The sequence below is a fragment of the Chanodichthys erythropterus genome, chromosome 3 (assembly GCF_024489055.1).
Source record: "Chanodichthys erythropterus isolate Z2021 chromosome 3, ASM2448905v1, whole genome shotgun sequence".
NCBI lineage: Eukaryota > Metazoa > Chordata > Actinopteri > Cypriniformes > Xenocyprididae > Chanodichthys > Chanodichthys erythropterus.
Genome location: NC_090223.1, coordinates 20,892,917 through 20,920,692, shown reverse-complemented (window position 1 = coordinate 20,920,692; position 27,776 = coordinate 20,892,917). Strand labels below are relative to the sequence as shown.

The window sequence follows — 27,776 nt, the reverse complement described above, 5'->3', positions numbered from 1 at the left end:
TTGAACGCAGTGATTCTCTCTTTTTTGATATGTATAACATTTTACACAGGCATGTATCAAAGTGCATGCAGACGTCATCAGTAAGCGTCCGCAGGGTCCTTTCAGTCAGTGTACGCCTGTCACGCCGTAGTTCCCAGTCTTCTATAGGTCAAACTACAGCAGCAGCAGCAGAAATGATCCGATCATTAAGTTTACTCAAACACTCACTGAATGTCTCTCAGCGAGCTCATGTCAGGCTGTTATCATCCAGCAGAGCGGTCGGGAAAAGAATAGTGCCCGCGACATTCACTGGAGGTACATGTTTAATTGGTTTAATATGGACGAGCTGTTAAATAATTAGAGCAGACCAGCTTGATGAAATAATATACTAGTGGAGGAATCATTTTAATCAAATAAACGCAGGCTTTTCGGTTTAAAATATGTATTTGTCAGATTATGGTGTCGCTTATTGATCAAATGAACAAGATTTGTGCAGAATGAGTCTATTGCTCAGTTGGACATGTTCAGTAAAGTTATCAGTCTCAGTGAATAATCTTCATATTTATCTACGGATGCAGATGTAAAGATGATCGAGAACAGACAATAACAATTATCAAATCCATTTTGGTCAGTAAAACATCAGTGCTGTTTAATTGTGATGAGTCTGGCTCTCTTCCTCTTCAACAGTTGATACTGATGGCAGACAGCAGCTGCATCACAGCACACCTGTCAGACTGTGGAGCTCCAGCTGTTCTGGGGTCAGTGTGTCTCATCGCTCCTACAGCACACAACAGGCCGAGAGCGCAGAGGAGGAGACGCTCCACAGCATCATCACCGACACCGAGAACGTTCAAGGTGAAATCAAGCAGCAAATCAGCTTTTTTTAGGTATAGTTTAGCCAAAAAATTATAGTTCTGTCATAATTTACTCACCGTAAGTTGTTCCAAACCTGTATAAATTGATTTCTTCTGCTGAAAACAAAAGATGTTTTGAACGATATCGGTAGCCAAACAGATGATGGGCCCCATTTAAAAAAATACTATGGAAGTTAATGGGGACTGTCAACTGTTTGGTTACCGATATTGTTCAAAATATCTTCTTTTGTGTTCAGCAGCAGAAATCAATTCATACAGGTTTACAACAACTTGAGGCTGAGTAAATGATGACAGAATTTACATTTTTGGGTGAACTAAACCTTTACAATGATTTCTGAAGGATCATGTGACACTGAAGACTGGAGTTTTGATGCTGAAAATTCAGCTTTGATCACAGGAATAAATTACATTTTAAAATGTATTATAATAGAAAACAGCTTCTATATATATATATATATATTTCAGAATATTACCCTTTTTTTTACTGTATTTTTTATCAAATAAATGCAGCCTTGGTGAGCAGAAGGGACTTCTTTAAAAAAAAAAAATTATTTTGAAAATCTTACTGACCCCAAACCTTTTGAATGATAAAGATTTAGAAATGTAAATGATATATTACAGTGTTTGGAAATTGTAAGGATGTTAAAACTCTTGCTTCTTTGTTCAAATAAGGATCCTACTCCAAACACGAGTTTCAAGCAGAGACGAAGAAACTTCTGGATATTGTGGCCAGATCGCTGTATTCTGAGAAAGAGGTGATTAGTATATATATATATATATATATATATATATATATGTATTTGTAATGCTGTTATGTTTGAGCAATTCAGGACTGATCCTAGAGGACTCAATCTAGTTTTTGAACAATAAATTTTTCAGGCTGATAATTTGATTTTATCTGATTTGTCATCGATAAAATTGTTTTATGTATAGCTCTGCAATATTTTGGCTGTTGGTGACCATATAAATGTATTTTATCAAATAATAATCAATTAATTAAATATTTAATCAGCTTGATATGGCTAAATATTGTCATTTTTGTCTTGTTGGAGTACAAAATAAATAATAAATATGCCATTCAATTTCAAGTTTTGGAACCTGATATACAACTAGAAAACCACCCCAGAAATATCTATAAATGATTTTGAAGTTATAATAGTCATCATAAATGAATGATAATGGTAATGGAAAAGCATTGATCAGAGTGGGCTGAAGTCCATCTAACGGTCAGTGATCCTGTAGGTGTTCATCAGAGAGCTGATCTCAAACGGCAGTGATGCTCTGGAGAAACTGCGGCACAAGATGATGACAGCAGGAGGAGATTCAGCAGCGATGGAGATTCACCTTCAGACGGATGCAGCCAAAGGCACCTTCACCATCCAGGTATCTTCAGCCCATGTGACTCAAGACAGAATCATGGATCAGAATCAGATTGATAACGTCACATTCTGTTACCCATCACTTTATTAAAATACTCAAGACTGATAGTGTTTTGAGGGAAGAAGATGAAGAACAGCTTTTCTATTGCCAATTTACGTAATTCCAAAGCTGTTTTCAATTTATGAAATAAAACTGATACTTGACACTAGAGCTGCACGATTAATCTCTAAAAGATCACAATCTTGATTCAGACACTCATGAGCTCTTATTCCTCAATGACAGTGATTCGGCTCAAAGTACAATCACAGCGAACATGTCGCTGATCCAGATAAAGCACTTATCGTGTGTAGACATGAAATAGCTTCACAATCAGTCTTTTCAACCATACAGTATCATTATTCCTACAGTACAAATTATCACAGTAGTACTTGGAGATAGTACTTATAGTTCACATATAAACACTGATGTCTATGGTATCAATCAAAATAGAGTAAATCACCTTTTGAAAGTAACCTGTTGTACAATTTGTAGCGATTACATATTTACGCCACTAGGTAGCGACAAGTAATTTAAGAAATGTATTTGTCATTGAATTATTCGTTCAAGAGATTGGTTCAAAAACGTGGATTAATCCATTACCAAACCAATTTTTTAAAAATAATTCATTCAAATTAATTAACCATTTTTAAATAGACTGCAGCAATAAACAGTCAGAACCTCTAGTAAATTACGTTATTTTGTTTAGTTGTTGGTTCAGAATCGTGGGAGAATTGTGATCACTATTTGAAACAAAAACAAATCATGATTTTCAGTTTATCCAGAATCGTGCAGCTCTACTTGATGCTTTTTAGTCATACATACAATCAACCATATACATATCTTTCCGGTGCTTATGTTTTTTTATCTTATAACAACAAACAATGTTTTGTTTTAAGTGAACCTCTAATACTTAAAGGTCCCATTTTTCGTGGTTTTTTGAAGCTTTGATTGTGTTTATAGTGTGCAATATAACATGTTTTCATGTTTTGCGTGTAAAAAAAACACAGTATTTTTCACATAATTTTCTTATCTGTGTACCGCTGTTTCCACTGTCATAAAAACGGGCTGATGACTTCCTTGTTCTATGAAGTCCCTCCTTCAGAAATACGTAACTAGTTCTGATTGTGCCAGCGGTTCCTGTGTTGTGATTCGACAGCAGCTCTGAGCGCACCGTGCCCGGAAAAGTCACGCCTCTTACCATAACGTGGAGATGCATTCGCTCAGTGTTATTGTAAACATGTCTTTAATTTTACCCTATCAATTTGAGCCGGAATCAGACCCGGTGATTGGACTGCGGGATGAAAATAACAGCGTTAACGACATGGCGACAAACACACTCTACAAACGCAACTCTTGTGTATTCCTGTGGGCGGAGGTTAGTCAAAAAACTGTTTTAGTGACGTCATTAAAGAAGGAAGTAGAGGGATGTAGTCCAAACTGGCCGTTCGATGTAGGCGACTTCTGTTAAATAAAATATCTCTCTTGGCATTGAACTTTGAGCTTTAAAATTTTACAGATTTTATTTATACTCTAACAACAACATTACACACTAACTAAAGTTTGAAACATGGGATCACGAAGAACGGGACCTTTAACAACAGTGAACAAAAACTTTTTTTTTTCTTCAGCGGTGACTAATCTAATCGCCTCTGCATGGCCATTGCAGTCATAAATCGACAGAAAACGTGTGTTTGGTTGTCATGCTCAGTGCTGCAAAGAGCAAGGCATAGATAGAAATCTTTAAAGGGTTAGTTCACCCAAAAATAATGTCATTTATTACTCACCCTCATGCCATTCCACACCCGTAAGACCTTCGTTAATCTTCGGAACACAAATTAAGATATTTTAGTTGAAATCTGATGGCTCCGTGAGGCCTTCATAGGGAGCAATGACATTTCCTCTCTCAAGATCCATAAAGGTACTAAAAACATATTTAAATCAGTTCATGTGAGTACAGTGGTTCAATATTAATATTATAAAGAGACAAGAATATTTCTGGTGCACCAAAAAAACAAAAAAAACGACTTATTTAGTGATGGCCGATTTCAAAACACTGCTTCAGGAAGCTTCGGAGCACAAATGAATCAGTGTGTCGAATCATGATTCAGATCGCGTGTCAAACGGCCAATGGCTGAAATCACGTGACTTTAGCGCTCCGAACAGCAGATTCGATACACTGATTCATTTGTGCTCCGATGCTTCCTGAAGCAGTGTTTTGAAATCGGCCATCACTTTAGAAGTCATTATTTTGTTTTTTTGGCGCTCCAAAAATATTCTCGTCACTTTACAATATTAATATTGAACCACTGTACTCAGATGAACTGATTTAAATATGTTTTTAGTACCTTTATGGATCTTGAGAGAGGAAATGTCATTGCTGGCTATGCAGGCCTCATTGAACCATTGGATTTCAACTAAAATATCTTAATTTGTGTTCCGAAGATTAATGAAGGTCTTACGGGTGTGGAACAGCATGAGGGTAAGTAATAAAAGACATTATTTTCATTTTTGGGTGAACTAACCCTTTAATGCAGCATATGAGCAGATCTAAATGTAATGTCACAACTGAAACTTTAAATTCATTTTCAGATTACACTTTAATCACAACAGTCGAATTGGATTGTTTAATTGTGCTGGGGCATTTTTTTGTTAATTTCTGACTCTAATCTGCACTGATCTCATACATGACCTCTCTGCAATCCAGCTGAAGGAAATCCGTTGGAGCAATCTCTGTGTAGAAGGTGTTGATCAACATGTTTATGCTCTGATTTGTAGGACACTGGTGTTGGGATGAACAAAGAGGAGCTGGTGGCTAATCTGGGCACCATTGCCCGATCTGGATCAAAGGTGAGTTTCATTGAACTCCTCCAAAGTCAGCTACTCCTCATACTGACAATGGTTTTGATTTCATGGTCTTTGTTATTCCTCCATCAGGCTTTTCTGGATGCTCTTCAGAATCAAGCAGAGGCCAGCAGCTCCATCATTGGTCAGTTTGGTGTGGGCTTTTACTCCGCCTTCATGGTGGCTGATAAGGTGGATGTTTATTCTCAGTCAGCAGAACCAGACGCTCCTGGATACAAGTGGTCCTCAGATGGGTGAGGAAAAATGAGATAAGATTTTAATAATAAGAATTTAAGATTTTAACAGCAGCTCTGGTCCAGAGACACAATAGCACAGAGCGGATCATATGCACGAATCGGCGCATACCAGAAAACATGTCGGACCCATTTGAATTCTGCACAGAATGGTATATTTTAATGCGATAAGGGAGGATATTAGGAGGAGAAATGGTTAGAGTTTAAGAGGAGACTGTGGCTTTACTGAGCTCAGCGGCTCTGGCCGAGCTGTGATATAAACAAAACTCTATTGGCTATTATAAAAAAGGGGAGGAGCTGTTCGATATGTACCGCCCTTGTCTTCCTGTTTCAGTGGAAATTATGTCAGCACATTGAATGTTGCCAAAACTAATAATAGGCTAACTAATATAAGTAAAAACGGTCCTCAAACAATTATTAAAGAAACTTAAACAGTCAGTAATACAATAATAACAAAGAAGAAAATTAAAAATGAAAAAAACAGGACAAATGCAATACAAATAAAAGAACTGCGTATTAGGACTTACATGATTTGACTGATTTGGACGGTATGTTTGTGGTGAAAAGCGCACTGTTTTAGAGGAAAGGAACGGAATGCAGCACGATAGTTTTATCTTGATTATATCCTGGTTTTCATTGGACCCAGAAATCAAAACTAAAATTCAGTTCATTTCACAGCCATACTTTTTATTAGCATCAGCAATCAGAAAGCAACTGTAGATCTCGGCCAGATTTTGCCATATTTGCAGTGTTGGGGAAGCTACTCTTAAAATGTAGTTTGACAACCTTCTCAAAAGTAAAAATAGTTTAGATACAGTCAAGCTACCCTTCTGAAAAAGTAGTTAGCTACACTACTACAGTAGTCAACATTTGAAGTGGATCAAAATGTTTCATTAAAGTTGTTCTAAAACATTCTTCTTAGGACAAAGTAGTTCTTAGGACAACTTCGATTTAACTTTTTTGATCCACTTCAAATGTTGACTACTATACTGCCCTACAAAGCAAAAAGGCAGTAACTATGCAGATTGCAGAACTGAGAAAAATGACTTAAAAGTTATCCTGTCATCCAGCCTAAGTAGTTGTAGGTAGATTATTGGACATGTTGCTGTTATGTTACTTTATATTAGCTTATTCTTTGTACATATCAATCCTCATATTTAATTTGATATTTTACCCCTATTTTGCAGTTACTGTCTTATTGCTTTGTATTACTTACCAAAAACATGACACCATACCAAGAAAAAAGGCAGTAACTACAGATTCTCCAAAAACTATTTTGCCACAACTTGGGCTATGGGTGTCTTAGATACACTGTATTTGAAATAATTGGAACCATTTGTTTTCCTGAACATGGATATACCAAACCCAAACTAATTTGACCATTTTAGGTCAATATTTTCCACCCGGAAGCTGTTCTGGTGCTGAAACGGCTGCTTAAAGTCTCACATTGCTAAGCTGTATCAAGGTCCAAATGGGGACCATTTATTTTAGGACCACATTATTATTTGTGAGTATTAGATTAATGTGTGTCTGGGGGTGTTTCTGTATCTGTAATGTAGTATTTGCTATACCTACAAATCACATTAATGTTAAAGCACTCCAAAAAAAAACTTTTCTTTGGAGCAATATAGGCAAGTTAAACTCCAATTCAACAGAGCAAAACAAAATAATTGTGTCTAAGTGTTTCTAAGGCTTTTTTTAAACTCTTAGGATGATAATTAAGATAAAAAGTTGATTTTATACGGTGCAGTATCTGTTTCAGTAGGTTTATAAAAGTACTGAATGAAATGAATACATGGGACAGATATTTCAAATTAGTAAACATACATTTAATAATAGATTGTATATAGATTACAGATTTTATATATATATATATATGACAAAATAATGCATGAATTAGGCTAACACAATAATAAATTAATAATTTTGCACCCTCAATGAAAATAAAAATAAAGCCAACACACAAAAACGCAACCTGGCTTCATATTTACATTAGGCCTACAATAATAGGATAAAACATAGAAGCTTGCAGTCATGCAGAGGGACAACATTTTAATATAATTTAGGGGAATCCAAATTAAACATATAATTTTATATTCAGAAGAAGAAGCCGTGCAATAAATAAATGCTTAGGAACAGGAACCAATGTGTTTGAGTCTGAGAGCTAAGGGGGGAGAGGGAGGGGGCGTAAATACCTGCGGAAGTTTGTTTTTTGTTGAAAGCATGGATGCTTACTAAAGAGAAAGATGTCAGTTTTGCTCACAACTCGCTAACTGCTCTAAACAGCGGACATAGTCTTCAAACAGCGGCTGTGAAGAGAGTGCGTTTTAAGTTGAACACCTGTCACGTTACACTGATAGCTGTGTTTATGGACAGTTATATTCTCCTGCTGGACAACAACGCAGGTAAGCAAAGCTATTTAAAACATCGCCTGTTAATTAGCATAATGCTATCTGAATGGACCTCTGAGAGGAAGTCCCGCCCTGGCAGCTGACAAGTGCTTATATTGTGATAGCCGAGCCTCTTAATGTTTAATCTGTCACTGTTACTTACCATTCTCCGGGTATTTTCTTTTCAACGCCAGTTCGACCATTTTCTTTCCTCGGCTTTGTGCCATCTCAAACAAAATGTGTGTGAAGTTAGAAGGGTGAAATCGCAAATGTAAAAACCGTCCCGCGACTCGCGAGGATGCTGCGAAATCAGCTGTGTGTGTTCACCATGGAAACAGTAACTTCACTGCGCAGCAACACGGTTATTTTTTGTTAGGTAAAACATAACAAGAATACAGTAATGGATGTTACTGTACTTATGCTTTGTTTCACTAGGGCTTTTTGCAGTTACTGTACAAGCAACTACCATTTTTCTCCAAAACGACACACATTTCAGATAAGATGTTTTGTCACATAACAAAGGATGCCTTGAATGTCATGAAAATGACAATAACTAATTTTTGACCAAAAATGCAGTTACTGCTTTTTTGCTTTGTAGGGCAGTATAGTTACTATCATAAAGTAGCTAGCTACATTGGAACTTTTTACAATGACGTATCTAACAAAAACCCCCTATCTAACAAAAAGAAGGGGGGACCCCTTCTCAGGGAACCATGGTTACATTCGTAACCCGAGATGTTCTCTTTCGAATGGGAACTCACACTGCATCCTAGGATGCTAATGGGGAACAAATGCCCACTCTGACATGCTGAAAAAATGAGTGCCGTATGGCTGACATAAGCCAGTGACTTCAACGGAACTGACCTAGCAACACTCAAAGGGTCTCTAAGAAAGGAGGCCTCAGCAGAAAGACTCTGGAGCGAGAGGGGGCCTAGCTACATTCTATGCTAAGGACTGCTTACCAAGGAGGCTAAGAGAGGTCTTACACTCAATACTGTCATCCAATGTTCCCTCTAAGCTGCGCGGCCGCGCAGAAGAAATAATTGCCGCGCAGAGAACAGACATGAAAATGATTGTAGTAGTTTAAATGAGAAATAATTGCAGTGATATGGACAACCGCTATAGAGTTATTGTCGCTATAGAGTTATTGTCGCTATAGAGTTGGAACCGGTGAATGCGGTTTACAGGTTTCATAGAAAGAGAACAATTGAGCGCGTGTGAGCTGGCTGGCCCTGAGCCAAATCAGTCGCGGTAAGAATACTGTCATGTTTGCGGACTAAATACCTCAATACGAGAGGCAACGCGAAACGAAAAGAAATGTGAAACAAAACGTCATGTTTTAATGAAAAGTGGTGGAAGTAACGGATGATGGGCACAGAATGCTAACAAAACTCTTGAGACATTTACAATCACACCCACCACAGGTGTAGCTTTCAAACTCAAAATACATCAGTGATATACCTCAGTTTAAATAGATTTTTGTGTGTGTTTCAGGGATGTTTAGAACACTATAAAAGTGTTAACGTTTACTTTTCTTAAAAATATTTAGCTATCAGTTTAAATGCTTCAGTTTGTTTTCACTATATAATATATTAAAACAAATGGAAGCATTTAAACTGATATAATACTGTATATCAGTTTAAATACTTAAATATTATATTATATTTTATTATATTATAATGTGAGCCTAATAAAAAATTGATCTCACAAGGGGATTGTTTAGGGCTCCTTGCCATGAAAAATCTTAACCTCCTGGTATATAATATCTGGAAAATTCATAAGCAATAAACATGTAATTTTGATGGTTTAACACTGTCTGTTGCTAATAATTGACTGTACAAAAACACATTATGGTTGTTCCAAACCATCATTGTAACTGCTCATATTATTATAAAGAATTGAACTGTCCTGCAGGAGGACAGAAATTATTTTTTAATAGAATTTCTTGGTAAAGACTGGTACAGTTAATACAGCAATGTGAAAAAATCTCAAGTAACCTAAAATGTGCTTAATTTAGTGACTAAACTGCTTGTTTTCAAACATATTATTTAATAAATCACTAAGTTACATCAAGGGTCAAATAAAATAGAAACGGCACATTAAAGTTAAATGTTACAGTTGCATGATAAAACCATTTTTTTGTGTGTGTGTTTACGTTCGTTGTACAGGTCTGATATAAAGTATGTTTTTGCTCAGGTGGCCAAAGATCAAAAATGTGCGCTCAACTAGGGCTGTCGCGGTCAAGCAATTTCCCTTGCGGTATTTTTGAGTGGCTCACTAGTGCGGTATGCGGTTTTACAGCACATATAGATAAAATCTGAGTGTATGTGCTACGATGTAATGAGATCATATTCAGAAAGCAATGAAACCGAAACTAAATCGCGTTGAAACAGGAAGTGAAGTAAAAAGAAGAGAATGACAAAATAATGGTCCACATAAAGCATAACGATAAGATTGTTAGTCTATCGTTAGTTAGTTCTGATCCTCGAATCTGACTGACAAGAGACTTTTTCTGTTGATATTTCTCCTGCGAGTTCTAGACGGGCTGTCAGTGCAGTTTCATTGTTACACCACAAAGTGGCGGCAAGAGACCGTCTTTGAGTGAGTTTTTAAACCGTTCATTCAACTACACGGAGTGATAACGAACCTACAACAGTAAATTATATCGGAGTAAAAAGAGGTTAGGGGAACGTTCCGGGAACGTTCTGGGAAGGTTAGGGGAACGTTCTCCAAACCAACAGGGAACGTTCTATTTACGTAAAGAAAACTTTCCTGGCTAACCAACAGAGAACGTTAGGATGTATTTTCTGGGAACGTTCCCAGAACGTTCTGGGAACTAGAAACAAACGTTCCCAGAACGTTCTGGGAACCAAAAATTGTTAGCTGGGAATCTACTGAGCCTCTGTACAAATCAACATGGTTAACATTGTTACCATTACTAATATCTAGTACGTAAAACAAAAAGGGGCGTAACCTTACAAAAAAGAAAATAAGCAAATATCGCGGTAGCTGCGGTTGTTGCATTCCTCTGCGGTTATGCTCGTCAATAGCGCGGTATTGCGATATTGCGGTTATCGCGACAGCCCTACGCTCAACAGAGAAAAGTTTTGCTCAGCGAGAAAAAAAATTAGAGGGAACATTGCTGTCATCCAAGCAGAGCCCTTGGGGTGGAGGCTCTCTAAAGTGAGAGAAAACCTAACCAGGGAGGCTCCAAAGAGAGCCTACCACCCAATGTACTGCCCCCACGGAGGCTTCAGAAAAAAAACCCTCTATAGCAAGAGGAAACCTAACTACGCTCTACGCTAAAAGACCACTTCGCTAGGGCGGCTCAAAGAGAGCCATACCACTTTGACGTTATCTTATGCGGAGCTCTGTGGAACTGAGGTCTCAGCATGACGACTCTCTAAATTAAAAGGAAACCTAACGATGCTTCCCGGATGGTTCCCCAAGGAGGCTCATAGAGAGCCATACAACTTGGCATAGCCACCCTGACTAAGCTCTAGGAATGGAGGTCTCAGTAAGATGACTCTCTAAAGTGAGAGGAGGCCTAACTACATTCTACACCAAGGACTGCTTACCAAGGAGGCTCACAAAGGAGTCTGACAACTCGATACTGTAATCCAGGCGGAGCTCTGGAGGCAGAGGCCTCAATGGGATGACTCTCTAAAGTGAGAGGAGACCTAGACCTTTCCACCAGCACGAACCAGGTGCTAGTTCAGAGCTAGTGCTAGTGCCAGTTCGGAGTTGGTTCAACTGACGAGCCTTCTAAGAACCGGTCTGCCTTTCCACGGGCTAGAGAGCCAGCACAGAGCCAGGTCTTATGTCACTGTATATGTCTCATATTTCACAGCAAAGCTAGCACCGCAGAGCCAAATTCAATCACTCCAGGCTCGTTTGAGATGCATCGGCTTCCCGCAGAGCAATCGGCGCATGACATCAAAGCTCCGCGAGAATGATCCAAAAGCACAAGGAGTCGTATGCTCTACAAATGCTCCCGCGGATCCGCGGCACCCGCCGAATCGGTCCGTGCTGCTCCGATGCATCTCGAACAAGCCTTCTATCAACAATCGCGGATGTTTCACTACTGTTGATGTTCATGGCTTTGTGAACCTACATCGGCATCCAAATACGGCTCGCCGTAATTTGTAGACGGATATTACAATCGAGCTGCATTAGCTCGATTAGCTGCTATTTCAAAAATGGCGGTCACAAGTTTCTTGTTGGTCACGGTAACCCCGCCCCCAGCCCCTGACGCAAGCGGTTCTTACTTCTAGCCCAGCAATGTTTTGGTGCTACTTAGGAACCACTTTTCCTGGTTCGGAGCTGGTGCTTTGTGTGTCCAAAGACAAAGAACTGATTTGAAACTTGGCTCTGGCTCCGAACCAGCACTCAAACCGCCTGGGTGGAAAAGGGGTATCATAGGGAGTTGGGAATCCTACTATTAAAGGATTCCACTTATACTTAAGCATGAACACATTGCCACCAAGGAGAGCCAGCTAAGTGCTAGCTGTGACCACTCAGAAACAAATGTTTTCCTAGGATCTCAAAAGTCCAGACACTCCCAAAGGTGCCTTATGACAAAAGAAGGGTTCGCAAACTGAGGTGAAAAACACTTACTGTCGGTTTCTCGAGATCGAAAGAGCTTATCCCAGGGACTTGGCGCTAGGGCTGTGCCGATAAACGATATCATACCGAATCACGATAAAATATATGACGATAACGATGATAAGCTCTAGGCATTTTTACTCGATATGGATTAATATAAGAGCCAATCATACAGCAGAAATATGCAACAACATATTTGAAAGTGAAACTAACTTCGAGTTATTATCCAAAAATGATGAAATTGTCGACAAAAAAGGTAGCATGAATTCAGTTATATGGAAGTGGTTCGGTTATTTGAAAAGCGACCAGGTGCAGATTAAAACGTTCTGTAAAATACGTCGTCGGACGGTGAAAAACAAGACTGGCAACACAGTGCTTTCCACACATACACTTTACTTGGGCGGGCCGCCCAGGTATATTAACGGCCGCCCAATTATATTTGAAGACACATTTATGCTTTTATTATTTTTATACTCTCATACTTTTGTATCCGCCCAAGATAATGAAACCATCCGTGATCAATTAACTAGTGGAAAATCTTCCCTCGCCCTACGTGTTTTTTTTATTTTACTTTTACTTTATGGCCTAAAATGTTTTAGACAGTTGTAAGAATCTGAAGGACATTTCAAAATAAGAGTCCCTGTGTATTTCGGGCTTGTTTATAATTAAAAGTCACACGCTAAGTTAGTAAGTTGTCTTAATTGTTTAAGGCCAAATGTGTAATACGTTTTTGTTAATAAACTATACTTTAAAATGTAATTAATGAACCCTCAAATTTTTGTGGTTTCAGTCATAGTTGGGATACTCTTTTAAAGCTGGCAGCATTAACAGTTTATATATCTAAATATATAGTTATCGATAAATATGGGAAAAAATTATCGAGATTACATTTTTGCCATATCACCCAGCCCTACTTGATGCTGCTTCAAGACCCAACTCGGGGAGGGTTCTGCTCTTCAGTCAAACCCAAGGGGAAAAAAATGGGCTCTTTAGACTCCAACACTCATGAAGGTGCATACAACTTGGAAGGGTTCACAACTAAGGCGAAAACGAATACCTAAAAAGAATACCTGCCTTCATACTCTCTGCATCTAATTCCACAGAATTAGGCCTCACACATTAGTAATAGCAGACCAGAATGGTAAGGAATCTCATAAGAGACTTCCCTTGCTCCGCCAACCACCTCTGCGATTGAACCTGCCTGCAGCTATGTTGGCTGCGGGACCCAAACTGCAGGGTGCAAGCGCTCTATTCTCATCCCTCGAAAGAGAATAAACAACAAAGGATTTTATCACAGCGACCGCATAATAAAGAGTGCGCTCAACTCTTTATTACTCTTATACTACTTATACTCTTAGAGAGAGCTAAACATGCTCGGATCAAACGCCTGACTCTTTCACTAATCAAGAAACTCGCATAAGTCACAAACACATCTCGTCTCTGATATGAAGCACTTCCTGAAATTCTTGGCTGAGTGATCGTCTTCACACGTACATAAACAAACGGATCCTGAAGACAAGAAAAAGGATGACGTGTACTACAGGTGCCCTATTTGTACTCTGGTCACACCAGTAGTGACGTCATGGGCTGTCGCTGGCCAATGTTATTGTCGTGTTTTACATGTACTTTAGCCACCGGACATGCCTCCCCATTAGCGTCCTAGAATGCAGTGCGAGTTCCTATTCGAAAGAGAAAGGAATGTAGCTTTTGGTTGCACTACACCACTACTTGCTAGAAAAAGTAGATAGCTACTAGAAAAGCTACAATGTTTTAAAAGCAACTGAGCTACTGTCAAGCTACTGAAAAATGTAGTTAAATTAGTAGCATTGCTACTTGTATTTAGCTACTCTCCAACACTGCATATTTGTGGGTATTAGGCCATCTTTAGGCATGTTGAAGTTGAGACAAAGGAAACATCTGAATAAAATGAATCACATTTTTGTGTTTATGCGTGTCTGCAGCTCTGGAGTGTTTGAGGTCGCAGAAGCTTCAGGTGTGCGTCAGGGGACTAAGATCGTGCTTCACCTTAAAGACGACTGCAAAGAGTTTTCATCAGAAGATCGAGTCAAAGGTCTGCAAACCCTCCAAACCTTGTACAATGACATAAAACATGATGTGCTTTTGAGAAGAAACTTATTTAAAGTGACTTGTCTGTTTCACAGAGGTTGTGACTAAGTACAGCAACTTTGTCAGTTTTCCCATCTTCCTGAACGGACGGCGGCTGAACACCCTGCAGGTGAGTGAAGTCTGTTGATAAATGACCTTTGACCTGCCTGTGGCTCTGATTTTTGGTCCTGACTAGAGCCCTATACGAAAAATAAACCATAACGAAAAATAAAAGAACACGTCGCCTACTTCTCCAGTTTGGCAAAAATCCAAATGTTTCCTATTCGCGATGTATTTGAATGCTAAACTATTATTACGGAAATTATAGGCTTTATACTTCGCTCGTGTTCTAACAATACATCCTTCACACGTGCTTTGCAAGTGATTTGATGATATAGAGCTGAACACCACAGATTGTACAGACTAGCCTATATATACATTGAGCAGTGTAACTTTTTATGTTTGATTGACTGTATTTTATTCTGATAATGTCTATGTAGCCTATATGTTTGTTTTATCGGCTTCTCATGGTTTATTTTAATTAATGGATGTCCAAAGTATTAAAAGAAGGAGAAGCCTAAAACAGGCTCAAGGCCTAGCCCGTCTGTGAGCTATGACTTGAAAATCAGCCCGTGGGCCGGAAATAAGTCGGAGCCAGTCGGGCTCGGGCAGAAATGCAGGGCTCTAGTCCTGACCTGTTTTTCTCTCTCTGCAGGCGCTCTGGATGATGGAGCCCAAAGACATCAGCGAGTGGCAGCATGAGGAGTTTTATCGTTACGTGGCTCAAGCTCACGACAAACCCCGCTACACGCTGCACTACCGCGCTGACGCCCCGCTCAATATCCGCAGCATCTTCTACGTGCCGGAGATGGTGAGTGTGAGACGAATCCAAATCAGTCAAATATCCAATTGTGTAACTTACAGATCTAGTCATTATAATAGCTGAACCACTGTCACTTAGATTATTTACTTGGAACACACTGACATTTTAACTGATGTTACACTTTCAAAAGATATAATAAAGTCCACTTGTCAAATATTTCTTAATATTATAAATTTTACTTATTAAACATAATATATAATAAAATTAAACTACACAATGACAACTGAAATATGTATTTAAAGCGCTAATTTGTGCTTATTGTAATTTATATGCAATTATATGCATTAATTTAAACTTAAATTACAGTATGTTAGTTAAATCATTAAAAATTGCAAGTATTTACATTTTAGAATTAGAATATACAGTACAATATACAAAAATTAAAAATAATAATAATAAATAATGTTAATTTTTAATGAATTAGCCTGATACATAATTACATATGCACTTAATTTAAAAATTGCATACATAATTTTTAAGAAAATAAAGTATTTACATATTTTAAAATGCCATTATACATATTAAAAAGTTATTTATTTTAAATTGCTTTATTTTAAATTACCTGTCACATCATTTAACAACAAAATTATAACCCAAATATGCATTATTTTATTTACATGATTTATGCAACTATGTGCATTTCAATTGTATACAAATGAAAACGCATGTCTTAATATTATATACATTTTTTTCCAATTAAGCAGTTTTAGTATTCAGCAGTGTATCTTACAAAATAAAATAATGAATCTAAATCAGCCATGTAATAAATCCTAATGATTCTTTGTTGTGTTTTGTTTTGATGCCCGACTGACTGCATTACCCTGTTTGTAAACGTGTGTGAGCAGAAACCGTCCATGTTTGACGTGAGTCGTGAGATGGGATCCAGTGTGGCTCTGTACTGCAGGAAGGTTCTGATCCAAACCAAAGCCACAGACATCCTTCCCAAGTGGCTGCGCTTCCTGCGAGGTCAGAAGAGCATCCATATATCTGCATGAAACAAATTTAAATGCATTATAAGACTTCAAAATAAAGGAAATTTGATCCAAATCAAGTTTTGTCTTGTGTTTGTGTTTTCAGGTGTTGTGGACAGTGAAGATATTCCTCTAAACCTCAGCAGAGAGCTGCTACAGGAAAGCGCCCTGATCAGGTAAAAAGCTGCCTGAATATGATGTTACATCTTCTGCATTATACAAAAAATAAGAGTAACAAACTCTTTCCTTTCAGGAAACTGCGGGATGTTTTACAGCAGCGTGTCATTCGGTTCTTGTTGGACCAGAGCAAGAAGGATCCAGAGAAATACGCTCGCTTCTTTGACGAATACGGGCTCTTTATGCGCGAGGGCATCGTAACCACAGCGGAGCAGAGCGTCAAGGTGCGAAATGCCTCGTTTGGCCTTCATAATCTAACTGTTTCTCTCTGATCATTTTAAATGGCTCATTCATGTGTTCATAGGAGGACATTGCCAAGCTGTTGCGCTTTGAGTCATCAGCGCTTCCTGCGGGACAGCAGACCAGTCTGATGGACTACGCCTCTCGGATGAAGGCGGGAACGAGGAACATTTACTATCTGTGCGCTCCCAACCGCCACCTGGCCGAACACTCGCCGTACTTCGAGGCCATGAAACAGAAAGATATGGAGGTGAGACTAGAGACAAACAGGTCTACGGTTAACTAACCAGCACACTGTCATGTTCAAGAACTAATGGACAATAAAACTATAAGTTTATCCAAAGGCTGATGCTGTGCATTGCGGAGATTTGCTGGAAAACAACTGATAATTGAATTGCAATTAAAAATGTTCTCAAAACATGAAATGCGCATTATCCAGTGACAAGCGTGTTGGTAGATATTGAGATGAACACAAGAGGGCGCCAACACTTCTGTTAATCTCAAAATGGCCATCTTATATTGGTCAGCAGCTAAAGATGCTTTAAGATGGCATTTATTAAGACATTTTATCTTGTATGTGATCAAAGCATGACATTAAATATTCTTGACTTGGAAAAAGATTCTCAAGATTGCACATTTTCTGTCTTGAGAAAGTAGATGTCCCATTTAATTGTAAATGCTTTACCAAATACATATAATTTTATATAAATCTAAAAATACACATTTAATAAATAATAAAATATAAGTATGGAGTAATAAAGAGAAAAAAAAAAACATTACTTAGTATTTGAAGTCTGTTATTTTGCATCACAGGGTAATGCCTAATTATAAAATTCATTAACTTTTATTAAGACAAAATCACTGTTTTTAATTAATATAATATTATATATTAAATAATTAACATTTTACAATTTTGGATTTCAACCTTCAAAACAACAAAATCTGAATAAATGATTTATTTATTTGTTGTGTTTTATTAATATTCTATATTCTGTACGTATTTATATATTATTTATTGGGTGCTATATTTAATTGGTTATGCCATGTTGAGATGAGAAAATTAAGTAGCAATAAAAACAGCAGAAAAAAGACGTGCCTGTTTTTGAGGTTCTGCTCTTCCGGCAGGTCTTGTTCTGCTTTGAGCAGTTTGATGAGCTCACGCTGCTTCACCTCAGAGAGTTCGACAGGAAGAAGCTCATCTCAGCTGAGACTGACATTGTTGTAGACCATTACAAAGAGGAGAAATTTCAAGAAAGCAAACCAGGTAAGATGAAACATTAGGAAATATATGACAAATGACATTTTTGAATTGTTCATCATTTGTAGATACATGTATATGTATATGTTCGTCATTCATCACCTCATTTTGCAGGTCACTTTAATGTGATTGAAGCATTTGGACAAGTAAGTCAAAAGACACTCATGACCTGTAGAATCACTGGTAATGTGTTTGTCCCCGTGCAGCGTCAGAGCGCTTGACTGATCAGCAGGCAGAAGATCTTTTGGCCTGGATGAGAAACTCGCTCGGACAGAGAGTCACCAACATCAAGGTATTTAAATATACATTGAGCCAAAACATTACGACCTGTCACAGGTGAAGTGAATATCGAACATCTCCTAACAAGATCACATATTAAGGTCTAGGTAGATTAGATTGTGAGCAAACAATCAGTTCTTGTAATCAACGTGTTGAATGCAGGAGAAATAAAGAGCTGGGTGACTTTGGCAAGGGCCAAATTTTTATGGCAAGGCGACTCGGTCAGAGTTTCTCTGAAACAGCAAGGCTTGTGGGTAACTCCCAGTCAGCAGTGGTGAGAATTTGGTCTGAGTAGAGATAAACCACAAACCAGTGACAGGGTGTCAGGCACGCAAGGCTCATCGATGCATGAGGGCAACGAAGGCTATCCCGTCTGGTCTGAGCCTTCAGAAGGTCTACACAACATTTTAATGATGCTTATGGGATGAATGTGTCACAGTCGTATGGGGCAGCATAGACACAGATCAGTCAGAGTGTGCCAATGATGACCCTGTATACCTTTGGAAGCACCTATAATGGGCACGCAAGCATCTGAACTGGATCTTGAAGAGGTGGAAGAAGGCCACCTGGTCCGATGAGTCACATTTTCTTTTACATCACATGGACAGCTATGTACATGTACACAATTTACCTGGGGAAGTGATGGCACCAGAATACACTGTTGGCCATTCATGTGGACGTCAATTTTGACACGTGCCAACTACCTAAATATTGTTGGAGACCAGGTACACCCTTCATGACAATGTTGTTTCCTGGCACACATTGTTCAGGAATGGTTTGAGGAACATGAAGAAGAGTTCAAGGTGTTGTCTTGGCCTTGAAATTCCCCAGATCTCAATCCAAATGAGCATCTATGAGATGTGCTGGACCAACAAGTTCGATCCACGGTGGCTCTAGACTAATTTCAATTTGGCATGAAACAGAAGTTGCGAGTCTTTTCTTCCCTTTTGTGACGTATATCCAAGTGAAATGGCTTCTCAAACAAGAACAAATTGATGGCAGGACTCGATTTTGTCTATCAGGGATTGATTGGATTGTTGACTTTTAAATGTTTAATCATTAACATGCATGTATACCACATAATTTTCCTCATTTACACATATCTTGCAAATGCATGGAGACCTGACATCTTGTGATTATTAACATTCATTTACCTTTTCCGTAGGTGACGCCACGTCTGGACACACACCCTGCCATGATCACAGTGCTGGAAATGGGCGCCGCTCGACACTTCCTACGCACGCAGCAGCTCGCCCGCAGCTCAGAGGAAAGGGCACAGATCCTACAGCCCACACTGGAGATCAATGCTGGGTACCAGACTGTTAACTTTAACACTCCAACCCAGTATCCGTATGCGTAACATCAGAATGAACCTCATTTGTTCTTTCTGAGCTCAAACGAGCTGCGTAATACGAGAATGAACCTCATTGGTTCTTGCTGAAGCTCAAACATGCTTCGTAACACGAGAATGAACCTCATTTGTTCTTTCTGAGCTCAAGTGTGCTGCGTAATACGAGAATGAACCTCATTGGTTCTGGCTGAAGCTCAAACATGCTATGTAACACGAGAATGAACATCACTGGTTCTTGCAGAAGCTCAAACGTGCTGCGTAACACGAGAATGAACCTCATTGGCTTTATTGGAAGCTCAAACGTGCTGCGTAACACGAGAATGAACCTCATTGGCTTTATTGGAAGCTCAAACGTGCTGCGTAACATGAGAATGAACCTCACTGTTTCTTGCTGAAGCTCAAGCGTGCTGCGTAACACACAAAAATGAACCTCATTGGCTTTATTGGAAGCTCAAACGTGCTGCGTAACATGAGAATGAACCTCATTGGTTCTTGCTGAAGCTCAAACGTGCTGCGTAACACCAGAATGAATCTCATTGGTTCTTGCAGAAACTCAAACGTGCTGCGTAACATGAGAATGAACCTCATTGGTTCTTGCTGAAGCTCAAACGTGCTGCGTAACACGAGAATGAACCTCATTGGTTCTTGCTGAAACTCAAACGTGCTGCGTAACACGAGAATGAATCTCATTGGTTCTTGCAGAAGCTCAAACGTGCTGCGTAACACGAGAATGAACCTCATTGGTTCTTTTTGAAGCTCAAACATGCTGCATAACACGAGAATGAACCTCATTGGTTCTTGCTGAAACTCAAACGTGCTGCGTAACACGAGAATGAACCTCACTGGCTTTATTGGAAGCTCAAATGTGCTGCGTAACACACAAGAATGAACCTCATCGGTTCTTTCTGAAGCTCAAACATGCTTCGTAACACGAGAATGAACCTCATTGGTTCTTTCTGAAGCTCAAACATGCTTCGTAACACGAGAATGAACCTCATTTGTTCTTTCTGAGCTCAAGTGTGCTGCGTAATACGAGAATGAACCTCATTGGTTCTGGCTGAAGCTCAAACATGCTATGTAACACGAGAATGAACATCACTGGTTCTTGCAGAAGCTCAAACGTGCTGCGTAACACGAGAATGAACCTCATTGGCTTTATTGGAAGCTCAAACGTGCTGCGTAACACGAGAATGAACCTCATTGGCTTTATTGGAAGCTCAAACGTGCTGCGTAACATGAGAATGAACCTCACTGTTTCTTGCTGAAGCTCAAGCGTGCTGCGTAACACACAAAAATGAACCTCATTGGCTTTATTGGAAGCTCAAACGTGCTGCGTAACATGAGAATGAACCTCATTGGTTCTTGCTGAAGCTCAAACGTGCTGCGTAACACCAGAATGAATCTCATTGGTTCTTGCAGAAACTCAAACGTGCTGCGTAACATGAGAATGAGCCTCATTGGTTCTTGCTGAAGCTCAAACGTGCTGCGTAACACGAGAATGAACCTCATTGGTTCTTGCTGAAACTCAAACGTGCTGCGTAACACGAGAATGAATCTCATTGGTTCTTGCAGAAGCTCAAACGTGCTGCGTAACACGAGAATGAACCTCATTGGTTCTTTTTGAAGCTCAAACATGCTGCATAACACGAGAATGAACCTCATTGGTTCTTGCTGAAACTCAAACGTGCTGCGTAACACGAGAATGAACCTCACTGGCTTTATTGGAAGCTCAAATGTGCTGCGTAACACACAAGAATGAACCTCATCGGTTCTTTCTGAAGCTCAAACATGCTTCGTAACACGAGAATGAACCTCATTGGTTCTTTCTGAAGCTCAAACATGCTTCGTAACACGAGAATGAACCTCATTGGTTCTTTCTGAAGCTCAAACATGCTTTGTAACACGAGAATGAACCTCATTGGTTCTTTCTGAAGCTCAAGCGTGCTGCGTAACATGAGAATGAACCTCATTGGCTTTATTGGAAGCTCAAATGTGCTTCGTAACACAAGAATGAACCTCATTGTTTTTTTCTGAAGCTCAAACATGCTTCGTAACACAAGAATGAACCTCATTGGTTCTTTCTGAAGCTCAAACATGCTTCGTAACACAGAAATGAACCTCATTGGTTCTTACTGAAGCTCAAGCGTGCTGCGTAACACCAGAATGAACCTCACTGGTTCTTGCTGAAGCTCAAACGTGCTGCGTAACACGAGAATGAACCTCATTGGTTCTTGCTGAAACTCAAACGTGCTGCGTAACACGAGAATGAACCTCATTGTTTCTTGCTGAAACTCAAACGTGCTGCGTAACACCAGAATGAACCTCATTGGTTCTTGCTGAAGCTCAAACGTGCTGCGTAACACCAGAATGAACCTCATTGGTTCTTGCTGAAGCTCAAACGTGCTACGTAACACAAGAATGAACCTCATTGGTTCTTGCTGAAGCTCAAGCGTGCTGCGTAACATGAGAATGAACCTCATTGGCTTTATTGGACGCTCAAACGTGCTGCGTAACGTGAGAATGAACCTCATTGGTTCTTGAGGAAGCTCAAACGTGCTACGTAACACGAGAATGAACCTCATTGGTTCTTTCTGAAGCTCAAACATGCTTCGTAACACAAGAATGAACCTCATTCGTTCTTGCTGAAGCTCAAGCGTGCTGCGTAACATGAGAATGAATCTCATTGGTTCTTGCAGAAGCTCAAACATGCTGCGTAACACGAGAATGAACCTCATTCGTTCTTGCTGAAGCTCAAGCGTGCTGCGTAACATGAGAATGAATCTCATTGGTTCTTGCAGAAGCTCAAACATGCTGCGTAACACGAGAATGAACCTCATTGGTTCTTTTTGAAGCTCAAACGTGCTGCGTAACACGAGAATGAACCTCATTGGTTCTTGCAGAAGCTCAAACGTGCTGCGTAACACGAGAATGAACCTCATTGGTTCTTGCTGAAACTCAAACGTGCTGCGTAACACGAGAATGAATCTCATTGGTTATTGCAGAAGCTCAAACGTGCTGCGTAACACGAGAATGAACCTCATTGGTTCTTTTTGAAGCTCAAACATGCTGCATAACACGAGAATGAACCTCATTGGTTCTTGCTGAAACTCAAACGTGCTGCGTAACACGAGAATGAACCTCACTGGCTTTATTGGAAGCTCAAATGTGCTTCGTAACACAAGAATGAACCTCATTGGTTTTTTCTGAAGCTCAAACATGCTTCGTAACACAAGTATGAACCTCATTGGTTCTTTCTGAAGCTCAAACATGCTTCGTAACACAAGAATGAATCTCATTGGTTCTTGCAGAAGCTCAAACGTGCTGCGTAACACGAGAATGAACCTCATTGGTTCTTGCTGAAACTCAAACGTGCTGCGTAACACGAGAATGAATCTCATTGGTTCTTGCAGAAGCTCAAACGTGCTGCGTAACACGAGAATGAACCTCATTGGTTCTTTTTGAAGCTCAAACATGCTGCATAACACGAGAATGAACCTCATTGGTTCTTGCTGAAACTCAAACGTGCTGCGTAACACGAGAATGAACCTCACTGGCTTTATTGGAAGCTCAAATGTGCTGCGTAACACACAAGAATGAACCTCATCGGTTCTTTCTGAAGCTCAAACATGCTTCGTAACACGAGAATGAACCTCATTGGTTCTTTCTGAAGCTCAAACATGCTTCGTAACACGAGAATGAACCTCATTGGTTCTTTCTGAAGCTCAAACATGCTTTGTAACACGAGAATGAACCTCATTGGTTCTTTCTGAAGCTCAAGCGTGCTGCGTAACATGAGAATGAACCTCATTGGTTCTTTCTGAAGCTCAAACATGCTTCGTAACACGAGAATGAACCTCATTGGTTCTTTCTGAAGCTCAAACATGCTTTGTAACACGAGAATGAACCTCATTGGTTCTTTCTGAAGCTCAAGCGTGCTGCGTAACATGAGAATGAACCTCATTGGCTTTATTGGAAGCTCAAATGTGCTTTGTAACACAAGAATGAACCTCATTGGTTTTTTCTGAAGCTCAAACATGCTTCGTAACACAAGAATGAACCTCATTGGTTCTTTCTGAAGCTCAAACATGCTTCGTAACACAGAAATGAACCTCATTGGTTCTTACTGAAGCTCAAGCGTGCTGCGTAACACCAGAATGAACCTCACTGGTTCTTGCTGAAGCTCAAACGTGCTGCGTAACACGAGAATGAACCTCATTGGTTCTTGCTGAAACTCAAACGTGCTGCGTAACACGAGAATGAACCTCATTGTTTCTTGCTGAAACTCAAACGTGCTGCGTAACACCAGAATGAACCTCATTGGTTCTTGCTGAAGCTCAAACGTGCTTCGTAACACAAGAATGAACCTCATTGGTTCTTGCTGAAGCTCAAGCGTGCTGCGTAACATGAGAATGAACCTCATTGGCTTTATTGGATGCTCAAACGTGCTGCGTAACGTGAGAATGAACCTCATTGGTTCTTGAGGAAGCTCAAACGTGCTACGTAACACGAGAATGAACCTCATTGGTTCTTTCTGAAGCTCAAACATGCTTCGTAACACAAGAATGAACCTCATTCGTTCTTGCTGAAGCTCAAGCGTGCTGCGTAACATGAGAATGAATCTCATTGGTTCTTGCAGAAGCTCAAACATGCTGCGTAACACGAGAATGAACCTCATTGGTTCTTTTTGAAGCTCAAACGTGCTGCGTAACACGAGAATGAATCTCATTGGTTCTTGCAGAAGCTCAAACGTGCTGCGTAACACGAGAATGAATCTCATTGGTTCTTGCAGAAGCTCAAGCGTGCTGCGTAACACCAGAATGAACCTCACTGGTTCTTGCTGAAACTCAAACGTGCTGCGTAACACGAGAATGAATCTCATTGGTTCTTGCAGAAGCTCAAACGTGCTGCGTAACACGAGAATGAACCTCATTGGTTCTTTTTGAAGCTCAAACATGCTGCATAACACGAGAATGAACCTCATTGGTTCTTGCTGAAACTCAAACGTGCTGCGTAACACGAGAATGAACCTCACTGGCTTTATTGGAAGCTCAAATGTGCTTCGTAACACAAGAATGAACCTCATTGGTTTTTTCTGAAGCTCAAACATGCTTCGTAACACAAGAATGAACCTCATTGGTTCTTTCTGAAGCTCAAACATGCTTCGTAACAGAAATGAACCTCATTGGTTCTTACTGAAGCTCAAGCGTGCTGCGTAACACCAGAATGAACCTCACTGGTTCTTGCTGAAGCTCAAACGTGCTGCGTAACACGAGAATGAACCTCATTGGTTCTTGCTGAAGCTCAAGCGTGCTGCGTAACATGAGAATGAACCTCATTGGCTTTATTGGATGCTCAAACGTGCTGCGTAACGTGAGAATGAACCTCATTGGTTCTTGAGGAAGCTCAAACGTGCTACGTAACACGAGAATGAACCTCATTGGTTCTTTCTGAAGCTCAAACATGCTTCGTAACACAAGAATGAACCTCATTCGTTCTTGCTGAAGCTCAAACGTGCTGCGTAACACGAGAATGAACCTCATTGGTTCTTTCTGAAGCTCAAACATGCTTCGTAACACAAGAATGAACCTCATTCGTTCTTGCTGAAGCTCAAGCGTGCTGCGTAACACGAGAATGAACCTCATTGGTTCTTGCTGAAGCTCAAACGTGCTGCGTAACACGAGAATGAACCTCATTGTTTCTTGCTGAAGCTCAAGCGTGCTGCGTAACACGAGAATGAACCTCATTGGTTCTTGCTGAAGCTCAAACGTGCTGCGTAACACGAGAATGAACCTCATTGTTTCTTGCTGAAGCTCAAGCGTGCTGCGTAACACGAGAATGAACCTCATTGGTTCTTGCTGAAGCTCAAGCGTGCTGCGTAACACAAGAATGAACCTCATTGGTTCTTGCTGAAGCTCAAGCGTGCTGCGTAACACGAGAATGAACCTCATTGGCTTTATTGGACGCTCAAACGTGCTGCGTAACGTGAGAATGAACCTCATTGGTTCTTGAGGAAGCTCAAACGTGCTACGTAACACGAGAATGAACCTCATTGGTTCTTTCTGAAGCTCAAACATGCTTCGTAACACAAGAATGAACCTCATTGGTTCTTGCTGAAGCTCAAGCGTGCTGCGTAACATGAGAATGAATCTCATTGGTTCTTGCAGAAGCTCAAACGTGCTGCGTAACACGAGAATGAACCTCATTGGTTCTTTTTGAAGCTCAAACATGCTTCGTAACACGAGAATGAACCTCAACGGTTCTTGCTGAAGCTCAAACATGCTGCGTAACATGAGAATGAATCTCATTGGTTCTTGCAGAAGCTCAAACATGCTTCGTAACACGAGAATGAACCTCATTGGTTCTTTTTGAAGCTCAAACATGCTTCGTAACACGAGAATGAACCTCATTGGTTCTTTTTGAAGCTCAAACATGCTTCGTAACACGAGAATGAACCTCATTGGCTTTATTGGACGCTCAAACGTGCTGCGTAACGTGAGAATGAACCTCATTGGTTCTTGCTGAAACTCAAACGTGCTGCGTAACATGAGAATGAATCTCATTGGTTCTTGCAGAAGCTCAAACGTGCTTCGTAACACGAGAATGAACCTCATTGGTTCTTTTTGAAGCTCAAACATGCTTCGTAACACAAGAATGAACCTCATTGGTTCTTTTTGAAGCTCAAACATGCTTCGTAACACGAGAATGAACCTCATTGGTTCTTGCTGAAGCTCAAACGTGCTGCATAACACAAGAATGAATCTCATTGGTTCTTTCTGAAGCTCAAACATGCTGCGTAACACCAGAATGAACCTCATTTGAAGCATGTTCTCCTGGTGTCATCATGGCTTTCCTGTGTATGCTTCAGTTTCTCCCCCAATCCAAAACCATGCAGTATAGGTGAATTGGAGACAGTGTGAAAGTGTGAGTCCCAAGCCATGTAATGGGGAGGGTTGGGAGAGACCTGGCAACCTACCCCGGAAAAATCATTGCCAAGAAAATTCATGGTCAGTCTCATACATATGGCAAGAGATGACAATAGAATCACAAAGAGAAAACATATTTTTTTACAGTGTATTTAAGGAGAGTGCCAACTAAAGTGAAGTATATTGTACTTGCATAATAAATAGAAATGCTGTGGTTTCTCTAATATCAAGCGATTGTTTGCAGACATGATCTGATCAAGAAGCTTCATGCACTGAAGGACTCAAACCCTGATCTGGCACAGCTTCTCCTTGAACAGGTAAACAATGTTTCCCACACGTTCTCTCACCTCAGTTATAGTATTTATAATTTAAAACTAAATGTCTTTTTTACATACCAGATTTACGACAACGCCATGATCACAGCTGGCCTGAACGAAGACCCTCGTCCGATGATCTCCCGACTGAACCAGCTCCTGACTCAAGCCTTGGAGAAACACTGACGCCCATGCTGGTGTTCAGCCTGACAGACTTGTTTTGCCATTATTAGAGCCGTGCATTGATGCACAAAGCGGACGTCCCCTTGTCCCACCGAGGTCATGATCGCACACCAAACACAAGAAAACATTGTTTATATGAAGACTTGAAAATATTTGTGCAGGTGTGAACTTGTTGTTTAGGTGGAAGTTGTGTTTTACAGCTGATAAGACTGATTTGACTGTCCAGCCAAAGATTGTCTGATTGGAGAATAAGAAAACCAACAATCCAGCGTTTTGTGACTGCGCTCCTGAATTAACATGGAAATATGTGAGAGAAATATCCATAGCAAGATGAAAAATATGAATATACCAGTGAAATATTGTCTTTTCTTGTACCTTTTTTGCTCTAAAAATATTCACGTTTCAGTCCAGTGGTTCATTAACAGCTTTTCCATGTGTACATTGAGATTAGAGTGATGAAAATATTAAACCATGAACATGAAATGCTTTTCACTAATTTTAACTTTCTTTTAAATACTTTCATTACTGTAACATTTATAAGACCCCTTTAATAGAACATAAATATGGATTTTTTTATGAATTAATGTCTTGAGAAATTGCATAGATAAACTGTATTCCTGTGCTCGCTTAACAGCTCACAAAAAAATTATGCAAATGTGTAAACTCGAATGAAAAAATCCATCTCGCACAAATGCGATCAGATCCAACTCTTTGTAATGAAATAAATC

The 27,776-nt window shown here is 39.8% G+C and overlaps 1 protein-coding gene across 1 annotated transcript; it reads left to right on the top strand.

Moving 5' to 3' along the window:
• The first annotated feature begins 105 nt into the window (after window positions 1-105).
• Window positions 106-27,776, top strand: trap1 (TNF receptor-associated protein 1). The gene is made up of 18 exons (XM_067381300.1): window positions 106-294; window positions 667-834; window positions 1,527-1,609; window positions 2,097-2,237; window positions 5,049-5,120; window positions 5,208-5,368; window positions 14,325-14,434; window positions 14,526-14,599; window positions 15,185-15,340; window positions 16,198-16,318; window positions 16,430-16,499; window positions 16,577-16,724; window positions 16,805-16,990; window positions 17,866-18,004; window positions 18,205-18,290; window positions 19,443-19,588; window positions 26,796-26,868; window positions 26,950-27,776. Exons 1-18 carry the CDS (start codon window positions 174-176, stop codon window positions 27,049-27,051), a joined length of 2,157 nt encoding a protein of 718 aa, XP_067237401.1. The 5' UTR covers window positions 106-173; the 3' UTR covers window positions 27,052-27,776.

What these genes read in the sequence shown, in the direction of transcription:
- trap1 (XM_067381300.1), top strand. Translation starts at nt 174, where the DNA reads ATGATCCGATCATTAAGTTTACTCAAACACTCACTGAATGTCTCTCAG. An exon ending in TGAAACAGAAAGATATGGAG is followed by an intron (nt 16,991 to 17,865) that starts GTGAGACTAGAG and finishes CTCTTCCGGCAG; the next exon opens with GTCTTGTTCTGCTTTGAGCA. An exon ending in AGAGAGTCACCAACATCAAG is followed by an intron (nt 18,291 to 19,442) that starts GTATTTAAATAT and finishes CCTTTTCCGTAG; the next exon opens with GTGACGCCACGTCTGGACAC.